Source organism: Pinus tabuliformis, chromosome 5_2 (genome assembly GCF_031772625.1).
Source record: "Pinus tabuliformis cultivar Carrire ecotype Pingquan chromosome 5_2, CPIR1, whole genome shotgun sequence".
NCBI classification, from domain to species: Eukaryota; Viridiplantae; Streptophyta; class Pinopsida; order Pinales; family Pinaceae; genus Pinus; species Pinus tabuliformis.
In genome coordinates, this window is record NC_142306.1 from 525,960,905 (window position 1) to 525,979,474 (window position 18,570).

Below are 18,570 nucleotides of genomic sequence, written 5' to 3' on the forward strand. Positions count from 1 at the left end.
GACATAGGTAGAAACCCTGAAACCACATGCAATTACAAATACTGGAACAAAATGGTATGAAATCTATAAAAAAATTCAAGATCGTAATAATGGAATATGTTTAAACAGCTAATGCTTTCTTAAATAGAGAAGGAAATCCAGTTTGGATGGACATCATAAACCTCTGCATAAAGAAAAGAACTATGCAAAGGTAGAAACCGTTCCATCTAAATGCGCAAATCATATATTTATATGAGGCACATAAATTAGAAAAAAAAAATATGAAATCGCCATTAATATAAGCCTAAACATGATTTAATGTACAAAGGAAGGTTACAAAACCCAATTCAACCTATATGCCAGAATCCTAGAAAGATTGGAAAAATGGCAGCTCTAGGTTCTTAACAAAAGGAAAATACAGTCGTAAGGCATTTTTTTTACATATTGTCCAAAAAAATATATGCCTCAGCAAGATATAAGTCCGAAATTAAACTAACTAAAGAATAACTTAAAGAGATGGCATGATAAATCAAAACCCTCTGTCTCGGAAACTCTTCAATTCCAAGATTTCACGGAGCGCACCCGCCCTTCACATTGCTCGATGTGAGAATGGAGTAGTAAGTATGCAACCCTTAGACTTCGGTGAGGAGACAGGAATCCGTCCCTCTAAGGCATGCTTGTGCAGTGTGAAACCCTCCAGCGGAACCTAACAATCCAAATGAAATAGTTTGTTAAGCAAATGAATAATGAATATATTGAAGTGAAATGTACCAAGGATAAGGAAAAACTAGTTACCTGGGCAGGACTGTTGCAACAAAGAAACTCCTTTGGAGGTTGTAAGTGCTAGAATGATCTTTGAAAACCTAATAGTTGGATGTATAATCATGATAGAGCTATGAAGGAATCGAAATAACTTCGTCAAAAATATATAGAGGTAGAAGCAAATACCTGCATAAAACCTTGAAGCCATGGCCAGGACCTGGAAGGCTCTGCCGGATAGAGAGGAAAATTCCAAACCACTCCGCTAAGAAAATGCCAAAGGAGATAAGGTTGCAATCTACTCCGTCCGATGGCATCACCTCCTGGAGGACTGTAGATGAGGAGACCATCCCGAGATGATGACTAATAGTTGGAATGCAGTAGGAAGAACCCAAAATATCTAGTCCTGCCAACTCTAGAGGAAGGCCAAGTTAAATGTATTAGTTGTTAGGTATGTTAAACCATGGAATTAACCATAGAGGCATAACTAAAGGCTAATAGTGAAAACATCAAAGTATATTAAATATTGTATTTGAAAACTCCAAAGTTATATTTTTCATGTATAGTAAAGCATTTATACCCCACGTAAAGGCTTGTACCTGGTAAATAATCCTTAGAATAAATGTGTCAGGTATAATCCATAGAATATTTATTACAGTAATATATGAAATAATTTTTTTATTATTATTACAGTGATTTACATAATGATATTATCCAGAGTTTTGAAAAGTTGTATCAGAGCACTTAGGTTCCAAAACTGAGACCTCTGGAATTGCTGACACCTAATCATAGGGATTGGGTGAAAAACTGTAATTAATATAAATAAATAGTAGAAAAGATGGAGAGTCACCGGGAGATGAACTGAACAATCACTCCCTGTTGTATATAATAATGAAAAATCTAAATGAATAACATGATTTGATTTGAGGAGTTACCTCCTGGCCTGACATAGTATCAAAGCCAACACCATTTTTGGCTTCCCCTTTAATTTCTAACTCCTATTCTATCTATTCTGCTGATTCTGGCTACCTGGCAGCTCTAACAGTGACGCTTCCTCCTGGTCTGACAGTTTCATCAATAGAACCATCCCTCCCATTGGAGAATACATAGTCACGTGGTATAACACCTCCTGTGTTGCAATATTGTGGCGGTATCATATATAATGTTTGTTTTCATATAACGTTGATTTCATATAACTTTGTCTGGCATTCTTTCTCTATCTCCCAATTACGTAATCTCGTGGCCTTGGTTGTTGTGTTCTTGGTCTACATGTTCTTCTAATAGCCATATTTTCATATAATATACCTGGAGATTTTCATATAGGTATCACTGCTCCCTACCATATATCACTTTGCTCCCATACTTCCACAACCCAACTCCATACCTCAGCCCTTGGCATGGTTGATACACTGTTGGTAAGTTAAACGCTATTGAACATTATCCATAAGCATAACGTTGTTGGTTAAATGTTGTTGATATAACGTTGTTGGTATCCATTGAACGTTTCTCCTACGCTGTTGGTTAAATGTTTCTATGCCATATACATAAACACGTTGTTGTTCCATATATACAAGGCTAGTATATATATATATACGTTGACATTGTCTATGCTCTCAAATTTGAAGTTCGTTGCAAAATTACTAAATTTTTAAACATCCAGTAAACGTTTTTAGCGAGGGATTATTTTATGTTGTTTCCAAGTTCCTGCTGTCTTTTCTAAAGTGTATATTTGATGTGCATTATAGCATGGATTCTCGATTTTCAAAGATACTTTCTATGACATTGTCAGGAATCATAATAGGAGCTTCACATGTTATATATATGCACTTGATTTTCTGCTATCTGATATAATATACCACCTTCCCTACATAATACCTCTGTCTTCATATATCAGAATCATATATGTTTTAAAATTTTGTGGCAAGATCATTTTTTTCCCAGAGTACACAAATTTTGTAATGCATTCAATCATATCTATTGTGGGAGTAGTTCTCACTCGCAAGGAGAACTATCATGAATGGTCCCAGAATATAAAACATACCCTCATTTTCAATGACTTTTGGAAAGGAGTGTGTATTGGAGACAGAGACAAAGAGCCAAAACAACCTACCTCAGACAAGGATTACGCCATTTGGGAAAATAAGAACAGGAAGTCCCATGCATTGATTGGAGCATCAGTAAATGAAGAGGTGAGTCGCCATATTTCGCCATTTTTAAATGCTTTCAAAGCCTTACAAAAACTAAAGGAACTCTATGACTCACAATCTGCACTTGAAGTTGTTCAACTCATGATTGAACTCTCCACCCTTGAATTACAAAATAATGATCCTCTTGCTCTTGCATGAGGAGTAAAATCTATAATGCATGATATCAAAATCACTAATGTTGAACTAGATATTCCTCTGATAGCTTTCTCAAGGCACTTTATCCCACTTACTCAAATTATCTTGAGTGATTACATGTAAATGGAATCCTCAAAGATATTACATTTCACTCGCTTGTGAAAAAATTTGTTGAAAGAGAGAAAGATTTTGGCAAGAAGACAGCTCCTGAGTCTTCTAAAGAGGTTGTGTGCCTTGCTCATAGAGAAAATAATCTTGTTCAAGATTCTTCTAGAGGAAGAGGTGGTCGAAGAGGAAGAGGAAGAAATTTCAGAGGCACGGGGGGCAGACACTCTCAAGGAGAAAAGTCAAATTTTCACTGCATATGCTACAAAAGAGATGGATCACATGATGCATCCACATGCAAGTTTCCTTAGGACATAATTGAGCAGGAAAGAAACCAACCCAAAGGTAAAACTAATGACAAAGAAAAAGGTAAAGCACGTGAATATGCTCATTATGTTGGGGCACACTATAATATTGGAGTAAATGAAGTCTTATTTAATGCTTCAGTTGCTTCTTCGAGAAATGATTAGTTGCTTGATTCAGGAGCAACTTGCCACATGAATTCTAGAAGATATTTTTTTGAAGAATTTACTGACAATGTTGATGGAGCAGTATACTTTGCAGACAAATCAATACTCAATCCATCCAGGCTTGGCACAATCAAGCTTAAATTGCCTGGTCTTCCAGACTTTATTCTAAATCATGTTCTATAACTCCCACAACTGAGGAGAAACTTTTTGTTCTTGGTCCACATCCACCAGCAATGACACTCCATTCATATGTTTTATGGCAAGCTTGAGGTTATAAAAGCTTCAGACCACTCATCATGACGAGGATAGAAGAAGAAAGGCTTATCAAGCTTTAGGGTACCTCTGCTCATGCACAAAATTTCTCATACAATTCTCATTATGAAGAAGGTACATTTCCATCAAGTTTATTATGGCATGCTAGGTTTGGACACTTGAACTATGACGGCCTCTGATTGTTGAAGAAAAATGGTGTTACTGGTTTGCATACAATTACTAGGAAACTTAAGCAATGCAATGATTGCATTCTAGAAAAGCATAGCAAACAGTATTTTCATGATTCACATTCAAGAGCACATAGAAAAATTGAATTGATTCATTCAGATTTATGTGGTCTAATGCGTATTCCTTCTACAAATGGAAATAAATGTATGATGACATTTATTGATGACTACACTAGAATATGTTGGGTTTATTTATTGAAGAACAAATCTGATGCTTTTCGAACATTCAAGAACTTTCATTCATGGATTGAAAATGATGCACAATCTCATATTGGCTCTGTTCACACTAATAATGGAAAGGAATACACTTCAAATTAATTTGAAAACTATCTTTGCCAACATGGGATCAAACATCAAAAATTGTGCCTTATAATCCTTAATAGAACGAAATAGCTGAAATAATGAATAGGACAATCTTAAATATGGTACGCTCCATGATGTTCTTCAAAAATGTAAAATTGATGTTTTGGGCTTATGCAACTCTATGTATTGTATATGTAAAGAATAGATGTTCATCTAATGGTATTAGAAACAAGACTCCTTATGAAATGTTGTATGGGCACATTCCTTTGGTAAAGCATCTCAGGGTCTTGGTTCCACATGTTATGCCTTGATACCAAAGGTACATAGAAACAAACTTGGTGCATGAAGTCGTAAGTGTACCTTCCTGGGGTATTCAGAAAACTCCAAAGCATACCATCTCTATGATGAAGTCGATAAAAAGTTTGTTGTATTTAGAGATGTAATCTTTCTTGAATCATCCCAAACTAGCAATGTTGTTGAGTGACAACTTGATTGCTTGGATAGATTCGCAAATGAAAAATCATTTCAAGAATTTGATAATCAGATTCCAGATTTTGAAGGAGGGATTCCTATACTAGATCAACATGTGGAATCTTCTTCTGAAGCACTCTCTCCCCCTCATGAAACTCCAACAACGGATGATACTTTGAGTGATGTGATTAACAAATTTGGGAGACTCAATCTTGATTCAATCCCAACTCAATCAACAGAGCAGCCTGTACCATCTGAGAAAGGTCCCCCAAAGTGGTTGACAAAGACACTTTAAAGCTTTCATCCTGATGAGGTTGGAAAGATAGGAACTAGAAATTCAAACCAGCAAAATGGTGGTGATATAGATGACTCTGATTCACCTATTGATAAGGATGTTTCTTATGATTGTGAATTGAATTTGTCTACAGATTTTGAACCAACTTCCTTCAAAGAAGCTGCTACTCATGATGAATGGAAAGAAGCGATACAAAAGGAGTATGATGCCCTCATAAAGAATGGCACTTGAATGCTGGTTGATCCTCCATTGGGAACCAAACCAATTGGGTGCAAGTGGATCTACAAGAACAAGTATAAAGTTGATGGCTCGCTTGACAAGCACAAAGCCAAGCTTGTGGCAAAAGGTTTTGCACAAAAGGAAGGGTTTGATTCTGAGGAGACTTTTGCCCCCATAGCAAGATGGGATACCATCCCAACACTCTTTTCCCTAGCAGCTTAGAATGGTTGGAAAGTCCATCAAATGTATGTAAAAACTACTTTCTTGAATGGAGATCTAAAAGAGAATGTTTTTATGTCCCAACCTGAAGGATTTGCTGTGAAAGGACATGAAAATAAAGTATGCAAACTTCTTTGTATGGCCTCAAACAAGCACCGCGAGCCTGGTATGAAAAACTAACTAAGCATCTTCTAAAACTCAATCTCAAACATTATGATCTTGATGATGCAACTTTGTTTGTCAAGAAGGTTGGAAAAATAGTTGTATATCTAGTGGTATATGTAGATGATCTTTTGATGACAAGGAATAATGAAAGCTACATTGCATCCATATAGAAGGAATTGAGTAAAGTTTTTGAAATGACTAATTTGGGCTATGTTCGTTACTATCTTGGTATTGAAGTAAATCAACATCCGAAGTCCATACTCCTTTCTCAAAACAAGTACATTGGAGAACTGTTGAACAGGTTTGGCATGACTGAATGCAACCCTCTGACTACTCCAATGGAACAAAACTTAAAGCTCAAATCCATTGAAGGAAAGGAATTCGAGGGTGCAACAAAGTATAGACATCTTGTAGGAAGTCTCAACAAACTGACTACAACCAGACTAGACATTTCGTTTGCTATTGGAATCCTCTCCAGGTTTATGAAAAAGCCTTGTGAGGGACATTGGTCTACTGCAAAAAGAGCTCTAAAGTACTTGAAGGGAACTCAAGTCTTTGGAATCAAATATACACTGGTGGGTGACTTCAGCTTGATTGGATACTCTGATTCAAACTTCGATGGAGACAAAGAAACTGGGATATCTACTTCAGGTTATGCTATGAGTCTTGGATCACGAGTTGTCTCCTAGAGATGAAATGAATAATTAGTTCTAGCAGATTCCACAATAGAGGTAGAATATGTGGGAGCAGCTGAGGCAACAAAAGAAATTGTGTGGCTTAGGAAAATTCTTGAAGAATTGCAGGTAAAACAAGTACAATCGACTCCACTCATGATTGACAATACCTTGGCAATAAAGTTGGCCAAGAACCCAAAGTTCCATGATTGAACGAAGACCATCAATACTAAATATCATCTAATTTGACATCATGTTGAGGCCAAAACAATCCATCTCAGCCATTGTTCAACTAATGAGCAAATTGCAAACATCTTCACCAAAGCGCTTGGAAGAGAAAATCTTGAAAGATTCAGAACCATGCTTGGACTCACCAACATCCCTTCAGATTAAGAGGGGGAATGTTGACACCTAATCATAGGGATTGGGTGAACAATTGTAATTAATGTAAATAAATAATAGAAAAGATGGAGAGTCACCGAGAGATGAACTGAACAATCACTCCCTCTTGTATATAATAATGAACAACCTGAATGAATAACATGATTTGATTTGAGGAGTTACCTCCTGGCCTGACAGGAATGAATGAATAACAATGTTTGTGATGTGAAATGAGAAAGAGGGAAACGAAACCAGCATGAGGAGGACTGGACTTATACCACACAGATCCATGGTAGGAACATCACCAACATCATCCTTTCAAGAAGCCAATCTCGAGCTATGGGTAGAATTGGGAGAGGAGTTGTTCAACACCAACACTGCCATTTTTGAAAATGTACAAGAACTAAAGGATGAAATGGCTAGGTTATGGGTAGACAATGAAACGTTGATGCACGAACAAGAGAAAATTATGAAGAGTTTGTGTGACAAATAAAATCAATGGCAACCAATTCCCAGTCCTAAACAGGGAAACATGACTAGAGAACAAGAATTCAGAAATGAAAACTCAAAAATAGAAGGGGTGAAGAAAATTGAGAGGAGGAATCCAATAATGTATCAGATAAAAAAAACGACAGAAAATTGAACTGCAAGGAGAGTTTCGAAAGATCAAACCTCCCTTCATTGATGGTGAACAGGACGAAGTTGTTGAAGCTTGACTTATCAACATGAATAAGTATTTTTAGTTGTATGAATATCATCATAATCTAAAGGCTCACTTAGCCATATATCATCTGCAAGGAAAATCCACCTTGTAGTGGGAGGAGATGAAGACGGTACATGGAGTTAATGAGAGAATGTAAATTGGGAAAAGTTTCAAAGATATTTTAAGGAAAAATATTTAACTGAAATATTTTACAATGAGAAAGCAAAAGAGTTTCATGACCTTCGACTGGGTCAGTTGTCTATAGACGAATTCATAATTAAATTTACATCCTTATTGCGATATGTTCCCTACATACATGAAAAGAAATCAAAGGTGCAGAGATTTATCAGTAGATTTCCACTATTCATGAAGGAACATCTCGAATTTGACAAGTCAAAGACCATGGATGAAGTTATACGAAAGGCTCATATATGCTATCAACAAAATAGAAAAAAGGGTGATGGAGGAAAGAGATGGTTTGATAAAAAGGGAATTAAGTTTTCCTCTGGCTGCAAAGGAAATAAGACTAATGGAAACAAAGGACCCCACAAAGGTTAACCAATGAGAAATATGAACAGAAATCATGCAAGATTCAAATTTCCAAGTGACACCAACACAAATGAACAATCTAAAAGAACTAAAGTGGAAACAATGGCTAGACCCCCAGTATAGTGTTGGGGATGTAGAGGACCACATTATGTTAAAAATTGTGCATACTGCAAGGGAATTGAAAAAATTGTGCAGATTTAAGAAGCATCAACTGTGGGAAAAGTGGCGAGGGTTATTCCTAAAATCAACTCTACCCTCAAAGATCATTAGGCGGAATACCAACCAACAATGGTGGAATTTGAAGGTAAGATCTTCGACCAAACTATATCTATTTTGATTGATCCAGGAGATAATTTGAGTTATATAAGTCCAAAAGTGGTTGCGCAATGTCCTTTAAAATCTGTTAAATTTAAAGACCCTTGCCTAATACAACTCGCCACACGAACAAAGAGAAGGGTGCTAGCTAAAGTCATCAATTTGCCTCTACAGTTAGTAGGCCAGTGTTGGGTTGTGTTATATTCTTTCCACGTAGTTAACAGGGGGTTTGAGGGGCACCCGTAACCCCACTTTATGGGGTCCAGGGCAGCACCCCAGGAAATTTTGGTTTTGGACCCTATGTTAGGTTGGGCAGACCCACCTATGGTTTTGTGCATGATTTTCGCACATGTTTCTTGGAGACGATGGTTTTCGGTCCATGGTATTGGATGCGATGGTTTGTCGGTCCATGGTATTGGATGCTTCGACATGTATAAATATGTATTATAACATTGAAAGGAACATAATTAAAAATCAAGCTGGTAGTCTTGGTTTCGGGATCCAGGGGAAAATCTCTCTGTATATGTGTTTTATGTGTTCTGCTCTCGCATTATTTATTTTCTGTGTTTCAGAATTCATATGCAGGTAATTTATGTATGGGGTTAAAACCTACATTTGGTATCAGAGTAGATTTGGCTTCAAGGGGAAGCCTTTGTTGCTGAGGGATTTCACTCAGACCTGTGGTAGACCCTGTTCAATGGGAGATCTGTGAGATCAATTCTGGTGGTGAAAGAAGATGGTGAGCAGTGGAAAGATAGAGATCAAGAAACTTAATGGACAGAGTTTTGAGTTATGGAAACTCAATATGGAGGATCTGTTAGTGGATAAAGATTAGTGGATCGTAGTAGATCCGGGTACTAAACCAATGGGAGTGTCCAATGAAGAATGGAAGAATTTGGATTGCAATGCAAAGAGAAAAATACAATTGTGTGTCTCATGTTAGCCTCCTGCTGCAGCAGGTATTCATCTTTCATGATTGACATTTTTACATGCCAAATATGTCATACTTTGCAGGCTGCAGTGTTCCATATTTCTACAAGAAGCCATGAAGTGTGCTACTCCAAATGCCACTGTTGATTCCAATTTTGATGAGTTGTTTCAATTTTGAAGAGCTTTCATTGAAGGGAGGTCCAAAGAGTTTAATCTTGGTCTCCCTAGGTTTCAATTTCCTGTTTTAGAATATAGAGAATGATATCTGTCCAAACAGTTTAATCTTGGTCTCCCTAGGTTACAATTTCCTGTTTTAGAATATAGAGAATGATATCTGTCCAAACAGTTTAATCTTGGCAGATTTATAGATAAGTAGAGAATCAAAGGGACCCAACTGTTTAATCTGGCCCTGGCAGAAATAAGTGTAGAGCTAGGTAGGAATCATTCAAAAGAAGAATTGTAAATCTAGGTCTGCAAGTCTAAGTGCACCCAAACCAAAAAGAAGAAAAAATGTTAGGTGAGTAGGCTGGGTAGGTAGCTGTGAGGTTGCAGAATGATGATTATGATCAAGTTTGTGTTACAAAGTGCTTCATCTTTACAGATCACAGTGCAGGCAGTTTTGCATTCACAAGAGCTCAAAGCTGGGTATTACTAACTCCCCCTTCTTCTAATTCCCCAAGTCACTTACTAATTTCCCAAAGAGGTCAAGATCTGCTTGATTCCTCTTAGTTTCATCATCATCCATATCAGTTGCCTTGGTGAAGATTTGCTCCACTCAAGGATTTTATTTTTTCAAACTCTTTTCCCCAAAATAGCCTAAGGTCCCTGACCTTAGCGCTTGGTGGTCACCTTCATATTAACTACTAACAGTATTATATAACTCCCTATCAGTTTTCCCATTCCCCTACTAAAACTTTGTATATAAAATTCCCCTATGTAAATATCCCCTCCCTGGAAATATAGCCATATTCTTTATAAGTCCGGGAAAAAACAATCCATTTGGGGCTGCTTTTAGTGCATCCGTGTCCAAGCAGGGATTAATCTGACACCTGGCCAGATTAATAACCTCTTCCCTAGCCCTAAAACCCTCAAAAACCCACTTTTTGCCCCCTTATCCTAAGTTTCGGGCATAAATCTTTAAACCCGCGTGAAAAAAACCACGCTTTACCCCTTATCCCTAAGCCCCGACCATAAATACATTAATCGCGCTCACCTTAAACCCATAAGACCCCTTTCCCTAAGTCTTAACCCCCCGCCCATATTATTAAAATTGGGATATTCCCTGTATATTCCCCCACCCTAACCCTCCGTCTCTTTGTCCGCCCCACCAGCCATTAGATCTGGCCCATCCCAGATCTACGGTCGGTGGGCCTTTTCACGTGCCAACTGCCTGAGCTTTACTATCTGGGAGATGGGCAGTATTACATGCCGTACTCCCGACACGCGTCAGGCTCTGGGATGTGGCGGAGCCCCTCCCCCCAAAACCGCCCAAGCGCTAAGGCAGTGTGCCCAAAACCGCTTACCACCATTTCCCTTGTGACGTCACCCACCTGTGTCACCCCCCTGTTCAGTCACCGCGACACATCGTCCACCTCCCTGGCCCCCTGCCGAGTCACCTGCCACGTGGCCTCCTGCCACCGTACCTTGCCACTGTACATGCCACGTCACCTACCGTACATGATGACGTTATCATGCTGACGCCATCGCTGACGTCACCCACCATACGAAGTCACATCCGCTGACGTCATGTTGACGTCATGCTAATGTCATCAGCACTTTTTGGCACGAAGGAGCAAAAATCGCACTTCGAAGCCCCGGAATCAGTTTCTGAGGCAGTTTTTGATGAGCGATTTGCACCATTGCTAGATTTTTTAGGCCTGAATGGGGAATCTTTAGGGAATCTTTTCATTCTGCAGCCCCCAGGAAGCCCGAAAGGCGCCGAATGAACCATTTTTCTTCGCGAAGCTTGCCGGAAGGAGAAGAAAACAGTTTTGAAGGAAACAAAGGCCAAACAGCGGCCATTAATATGTGATTAGACCCACAACACGTCAGAGCACCATCCCGATTTATTGCCAAAGAGTATCAAAGGAAGAAGAACATCTAAAGAGTATTAGCCGAAGATTTTTTAGGGGCTCGAAGCACCTGAACATTGATGAGCCCCCCAAGAAAGTCAAATCAAGAGGCATAAGCCCGTACTTGCCCTCAAATCAGAGTTAAAGCTTTAAATGCAGACAAGCAGCAAAGAGGCAGAAACCCATACACATTTATTGCAGGAAACACTGCACCAAGCCGCCAAGGACTACAAAATTTATCCAGTTTTGATACTGCCGCCCAGAGCGTAGCCCGAGATATTTTTGCATTTATTTCTGGATAGGATTAGGTTAAGTAACAATCTCTCTTTCTGACCTGATTAGATCAAGATGTAATAAAGGAACTCTGTAGATAGTTTTGCCCTATATATACCGCCCTCTACATTGTTTCAAGGGTTGGTTGATTGAGAATTTTCACTAGAGACTCGCATTGTATATCTGAACTTTTCTATAATCAAAGATTGCTGAAATCTTGGATAGCAAATCGTCTGTTGTAAATGAATGCTTTTGGAGATATGAAGATGGAATTCTTGTGCTGCAGCCTGAAGCAATAAGTGCATCTTACCTATGTTTTATTGTTTCCCACTATCTAAATAGCAGAAAGAAAGAATAGCCTAGAATTAGTTTAAATACTCTCTATGCTCAATTTCTGTTATTTCTTTATGTTTTCCTCTGAAAGAATTGGTTATGAATATGAATTCCTTCTGGCTCATGTTTACCCTGATTCACCTGTGTTTGCCAATTATCTAGGGATTCTTTACTGCCCCTAGGTAGCGCTCTGTTACCTCCTCTGTTAAGTTGATTGAGAGATTGTTAACTGCCTCTCATTACTTAGCATTCTTTCCATCATTTAAACCTGAAATATTGTTTCATGCTCAACTATCTTGCTCCACTTTCACTTTCTTATGGCCGAAGAAATACACCAGCAATTCTCCTCCTCGACTCCACTCCCAATGGTTTGAAACTTCCAGACTATGGCTTGCCTCTCTGTCTGAAAACATCAATTTTCCCACCAAAAACAAAACAAAAACCCTCTGAACTCAAGACCTAGCCTAAAATCCTTTTCAAACAAAGCTAAATCATAAAGAGAGAGCCCTCTGTGACTACAGGTTGGCTAGAACCTGCAGTCCAAAGTTGGTCTGTGGTTACCTCAGCTGTATCCTTTTCCGGAGCTTAAGGACGACCTGAGTGATAACATAATGGCGACTCCACTGGGGCTCTTCCTCAGATAATTTCACAAAGAAAGTTGGAAAGCTCCATTGGGAAGAACCGAACCTTCACAACCATTTTTTCAAGTCTAGTTCTGATCTTTGATGGCGGACAGAGATCAGGCACTCAAAGTTGATATATCCACCTGGCAACTCCACGTCATCCTCATAATAAAGACTCCACTAGAGAAATGAACCCAAAAGAAATTTATGAGCAGATCAGGCTTTTGACCTGGATTATTATCCAAGAGGTCATGTTCTTTCTCTTCCATAGAATTTTGCTGTGCATATTCTTCAAATTTGACTTTTATAATTTGCCCTTTGAAAATATTGAAGAAAACCCTCCTCGCACATTAGAACAACAGCCTCTAAATGCTGTTGAAGATCACCTTATAGCCACGGAGGAAACAAGTGTCAAAGAAAATCATCCTACCCCTGTTCATATCAAGCCCAGCCATCTAATCCCCATACACAATCCCGTGCCTCGTAAGGTTCTGGATAGATATAAGCCACTCATTTTGCCTCCCGTGCTAAATCCTCTGCCCAAAAATCATCCCATGTATCTCCCAAGATTTGATGGAGAGAATGGAGTCACTGCCCAAAAGCATGTCCAGGCTTTTGAAGATTATTTAAATATTTTTGAAGTAGAACATGAGGATGTTAGTATTAGGTTGTTTTCCCTTTCTTTGCAAAGTGAAGTTAGGACTTGGTTTAAAGCATTGCCTGAGGCAAACATCTCAAATCTTAAGCAGCTATTCAAAATCTTCCTTGATAGATGGGTGATCAAAGTCAATTTCCTCATGCTCATAGAAGAATATAATCAGTTAAAAAGGATTCCAAATGAATCTGTTCAGCAATTTTCTGACCGATTCAATCAAGTTTATCATTCTATACCATTGAATATAAGACCTCCCCCTGATTTGGCTCTACTGCATTATCCAACAGCATTTGATCCAGAAATAGAATTTCATCTGAGAGAGAGAAGTCCATCCACTATGCAACAGATGCAGAACATGGCAGTAGATGTAGAGGTTAATCTGAAAGTTAGGGAGAGGAAGTTGAAAGCAGAAAAGGAGGAAAAACTTGATAATTTGGTAAACAAAGCAGAGGAATTAAAGCAGATTTTCACAATAGAAGTTGGATGTTTCGAGCACCAGAACAGATCTGTTTTGCAAAAGGAATGTAATGATATTCATGAACAAACCTGCCACAAAACAAATGACATATTCATACTGCCATACATGATGGAGCAGTCTCCTGAGATAATCTATGAATATAATAGCTTCTCTTATTTCAACTGTCTACCCAAATATGATCAGTATGATGATGATTATGAACCTGACGAACAAATCAGCCTTGCAGAGCAGTCAGACCTTATTTTTGCAGAAAGAACAGTTCAGGCTCAGTTGCTTGAAACCAATAACTAGCATGCCCATTTCAGCTATTATGACGAAAAGGAGGAAAAGGCAGAAATTTTTTATTTCAGCGAAGGAAATTTACCATTTTGTTTCAAGTCTTTTCGGCTTAGTAGGGAAAATTATCATGCCATTGACAATCAAGTGTCACCATGTTCTGTTACTGATCAACCAGAAGAAAGTTCAGGCCCCGTTTCTAATGCATTAACACTAGATTTGCAGCCCCAAAGTGCCAGTGAATCTCAGATTGAGGAAGACTCAAAAGCGGCAGCATGTGACCAGATAATCCAACTAGACCCCCTGCCTTGTGGGTTTCAGCCATCTCGGATAATTGAAGAAGAAGAAGAATAGTCAGTACAAGCCTGTCAAGTACCATCTGAACCAACTTTCAAAGAATTATAGGTATCATCCGCTGTTTTGTATGATTCATCGGATGGCAAGTTGTGTGATGAGATAAATCACTGATCTTTTCCATTAAAAGGCTGCAAAGATGAAAATCAAGTTATTGATCATCTCCCGATTCCGAAGCACGATAGTTATCCCAAACTTTTGTACAGTTCTTTAAATCAATCCAACAATGATGTATATATGCTACAGGACCCTTTTGAACAGTTTCTTAGTTTAGCAAAGAAGGTCAGCAGTTACCTGATCTTCTCAAAAATTTACAAAGCCACATCAGATTACAAGATCTTCATTTCAAGTAACAGCAAACACAAGCACCAAAGACCATTCATCTTCATAATGCTTAAATGGCTGCATTGGCTTTTTCATTTAACCTAACAACAAAGTAAGTGTTGGTCAGGGTAGGTAGGTAGGATTAATAAGGTAGCCAGCCAAGGGAATTTCGCAGAATACAGTAGCAATTGAATACAGGGCAGTCTGACCTACTGTTCTTGGCTTTCCACAAGGAAAAGCCATCCCCAAGTGAAGTCACTATTAGCCTCTTGCTGTAGCAGGTATTCATCTTTCATGATTGACATTTTTACATGCCAAATATGTCATACTTTGCAGGCTGCAGTGTTCCATATTTCTACAAGAAGCCATGAAGTGTGCTAGTCCAAATGCCACTGCTGATTCCAATTTTGATGAGTTGTTTCAATTTTGAAGAGCTTTCATTTAAGGGAGGTCTAAATAGTTTAATCTTGGTCTCTCTAGGTTTCAATTTCCTGTTTTAGAATATAGAGAATGATATCTGTCCAAACAGTTTAATCTTGGCAGATTTATAGATAAGTAGAGAATCAAAGGGACCCAACTATTTAATATGGGCCCTGGCAGAAATAAGTGTAGAGCTAGGTAGGAATCATTCAAAAGAAGAATTGTAAATCTGGGTCTGCAAGTCTAAGTGCACCCAAACCAAAAAGAAGAAAAAATGTTAGGTGAGTAGGCCGGGTAGGTAGCTTTGAGGTTGCAGAATGATGATTATGATCAAGTTTGTGTTACAAAGTGCTTCATCTTTACAGATCACAGTGCAGGCAGTTTTGCATTCACAAGAGCTCAAAGCTAGGTATTACTAACTCCCCCTTCTTATAATTGCCCAAGTGACTTACTAATTTCCCAAAGAGGTCAAGATCTGCTTGATTCCTCTTAGTTTCATCATCATCCATATCAGTTGCCTTGGTGAAGATCTGCTCCACTCAAGGATTTTATTTTTTCAAACTCTTTTCTGCAAAATAGCCTAAGGTCCCTGACCTTAGCGCTTGCTGGTCACCTTCATATTAACTACTAACAGTATTATATAACTCCCTATCAGTTTTCCCATTCCCCTACTAAAACTTTGTATATAAAATTCCCCTATGTAAATATCCCCTCCCTGGCAATATAGCCATATTCTTTATAAGTCCGGGAAAAAACAGTCCATCTGGGGCTGCTTTTAGCGCATCTGTCTCCAAGCAGGGATTAACCTAACACCTGGCCAGATTAATAACCTCTTACCTAGCCCTAAAACCCTCAAAAACCCACTTTTTGCCCCCTTATCCTAAGTTTCGGGCATAAATCTTTAAACCTGCGTGCAAAAAACCACGCTTTACCCCTTATCCCTAAGCCCCGACTGTAAATACATTAACCGCGCTCACTTTAAACCCATAAAACCCCTTTCCCTAAGTCTTAACCCCCCGCGCGCATTATTAAAATCGGGATATTCCCTGTATATTCCCCCGCCCTAACCCTCCGTCTCTTTGTCCGCCCTGCCAGTCGTTAGATCTGGCCCGTCCCAGATCTACAGTGGGCGGGCCTTTTCACGCTCCAACTATCCAAGCTTTAGCATCCGGGAGATGGGCAGTATTACCCGCCGTACTCCCGCCACGCGTCAGGCTCTTGGATGTAGTAGAGCCCCTTCCCCCAAAACTGCCCAAGCGCTAAGGCGGTGCGCCCAAAATCGCTTACTGCCATTTCCCTTGTGACGTCACCCACCTGCGTCAACCCCCTGCTCAGTCACCGCGACACATCGTCCACCTGCTTGGCCCCTTGCCGAGTCACCTGCCACGTGGCCTCCTGCCACCGTACCCTGCCACTATACATGCCATGCCACCTACCGTACATGATGACATCATCATGCTAACGTCATCCCGCCACGTCATCATGATGATGCTATCGCTGACGTCACCCGTCGTACGAAGTCACATCCGCTGACGTCATGCTAACATCATCAGCACTTTTTGGCGCGAAGGAGAAAAAATCACACTTCGGAGCCCCGGAATCAATTTCTGAGGCCGGAATCAGTTTCTGAGGCCTAGCGCAAATCACTCATCGCTAGATTTTTTGGGCCTGAATGGGGAATCTTTAGGGAATCTTTTCATTCTGCAGCCCCTAGGAAGCCCGAAAGGCGCCGAATGAACCATTTTTCTTCGTGAAGCTTGCCGGAAGGAGAAGAAAATAGTTTTGAAGGAAACAGAGGCCGAACAGTGGCCATTAATATGTGATTATACCCACAGCACGTCAGAGCACCATCCCGATTTATTGCCAAAGAGTATCAGAGGAAGAAGAACAGCTAAAGAGTATCAGACAAAGATTTTTTAGGGGCTCGAAGCACCTGAAGATTGATGAGCCCCCCCAGAAAGTCAAATCAAGAGGTGTAAGCCCGTCCTTGCCCTCAAATCAGAGTTAAAGCTTTAAATGCAGACAGACGGCAAAGAGGCAGAAACCCATACACATTTATTGCAGGAAACACTGCACCAAGCCGCCAAGGACTACAAAATTTATCCAGTTATGATACTGCCGCCCTGAGCGCAGCCCGAGATATTTTTGCATTTATATCTGGATAGGATTAGGTTAAGTAATGATCTTTCTTTCTGACCTGATTAGGTCAAGATGTAATAAAGGAACTATGTAGATAGTTTTTCCCTATATATACCACCCTCTACATTGTTTCAAGGGTTGGTTGATTGAGAATTTTCACTAGAGACTCGCATTGTATACCTGAATTTTTCTATAATCAAAGATTGCTAAAAGCTTGGAGAGCAAACTGTCTGTTGTAAATGAATGTTTTTGGAGATATGAACATGGAATTCTTGTGCTGCAACATGAAGCAATAAGTGCATCTTACCTTTGTTTTATTGTTTCCCACTATCTAAATAGCAGAAAGAAAGAATAGCCTAGAATTAGTTTAAATACTCTCTATGCTCAATTTCTGCTATTTCTTTATGTTTTCCTCTGAATGAATTGGTTATGAATATGAATTCCTTCTCGCTCATGTTTACCCCGATTCACCTGTGTTTGCCAATTATCTAGGGATTCTTTACTGCCCCTAGGTAGCGCTCTGTTACCTCCAATGTTAAGGTGATTGAGAGATTCTTAACTGCCTCTCATTACATAGCATTATTTCCATCATTTAAACCTGAAATATTGTTTCATGCTCAGCTATCTTGCTCCACTTTCCCTCTCTTATGGCCGAAGAAATACACCAGCAGTTCTCCTCCTCGACTCCACGCCCAATGGTTTGAAACTTCTAGACTATGCCTTGCCTCTTTGTCTGAAAACATCAATTTTCCCACAAAAAACAAAACAAAAACCCTCTAAACTCAAGACCTAGCCTAAAATCCTTTTCAAAAAAAGCTAAATCATAAAGAGAGAGCCCTCTCTGACTGCAGGTTGGCTAGAACCTGCAGTCCAAAGTTGGTCTGTGGTTACCTCGGCCGTATCCTTTTCTGGAGCTTAAGGACAACTTGAGTGATAACATCAGATTCAATATTTATAAATGTATCAGGGGAAGCTACAACAAAGGCTTTGTGGGACAATTTAGGGACTTTGTACCAATCTAAGTCTCTAGTGAATAAATTGTTCCTGTGGAAAAAGCTGTATAACCTGAGGATGAAAGATGGAGACTCGGTGATAGAGCATCTGAACGCATTTAATACTATGGTAAGTCAGTTAGCATCTGTTGATATGAAAATTTTAGATGAAGATAAGTGCATCGGTTTGTTGTGTTCTCTACCATATTCGTGGGATAGTTTAGTTATTGCAATAAGTAGCAATGTAATTGC

General features: G+C 39.3%; 1 protein-coding gene across 1 annotated transcript; it reads right to left on the reverse strand.

Moving 5' to 3' along the window:
* Positions 1-239: 239 nt before the first annotated feature.
* On the reverse strand, positions 240-1,323 carry LOC149160026 (uncharacterized). Its single transcript, XM_089433623.1, has 3 exons — positions 928-1,323; positions 775-842; positions 240-685 (listed from the first exon to the last, which is right to left on the reverse strand). Exons 1-3 carry the CDS (start codon positions 1,086-1,088, stop codon positions 612-614), a joined length of 303 nt encoding a protein of 100 aa, XP_089289749.1. The 5' UTR covers positions 1,089-1,323; the 3' UTR covers positions 240-611.
* Positions 1,324-18,570: the final 17,247 nt, after the last annotated feature.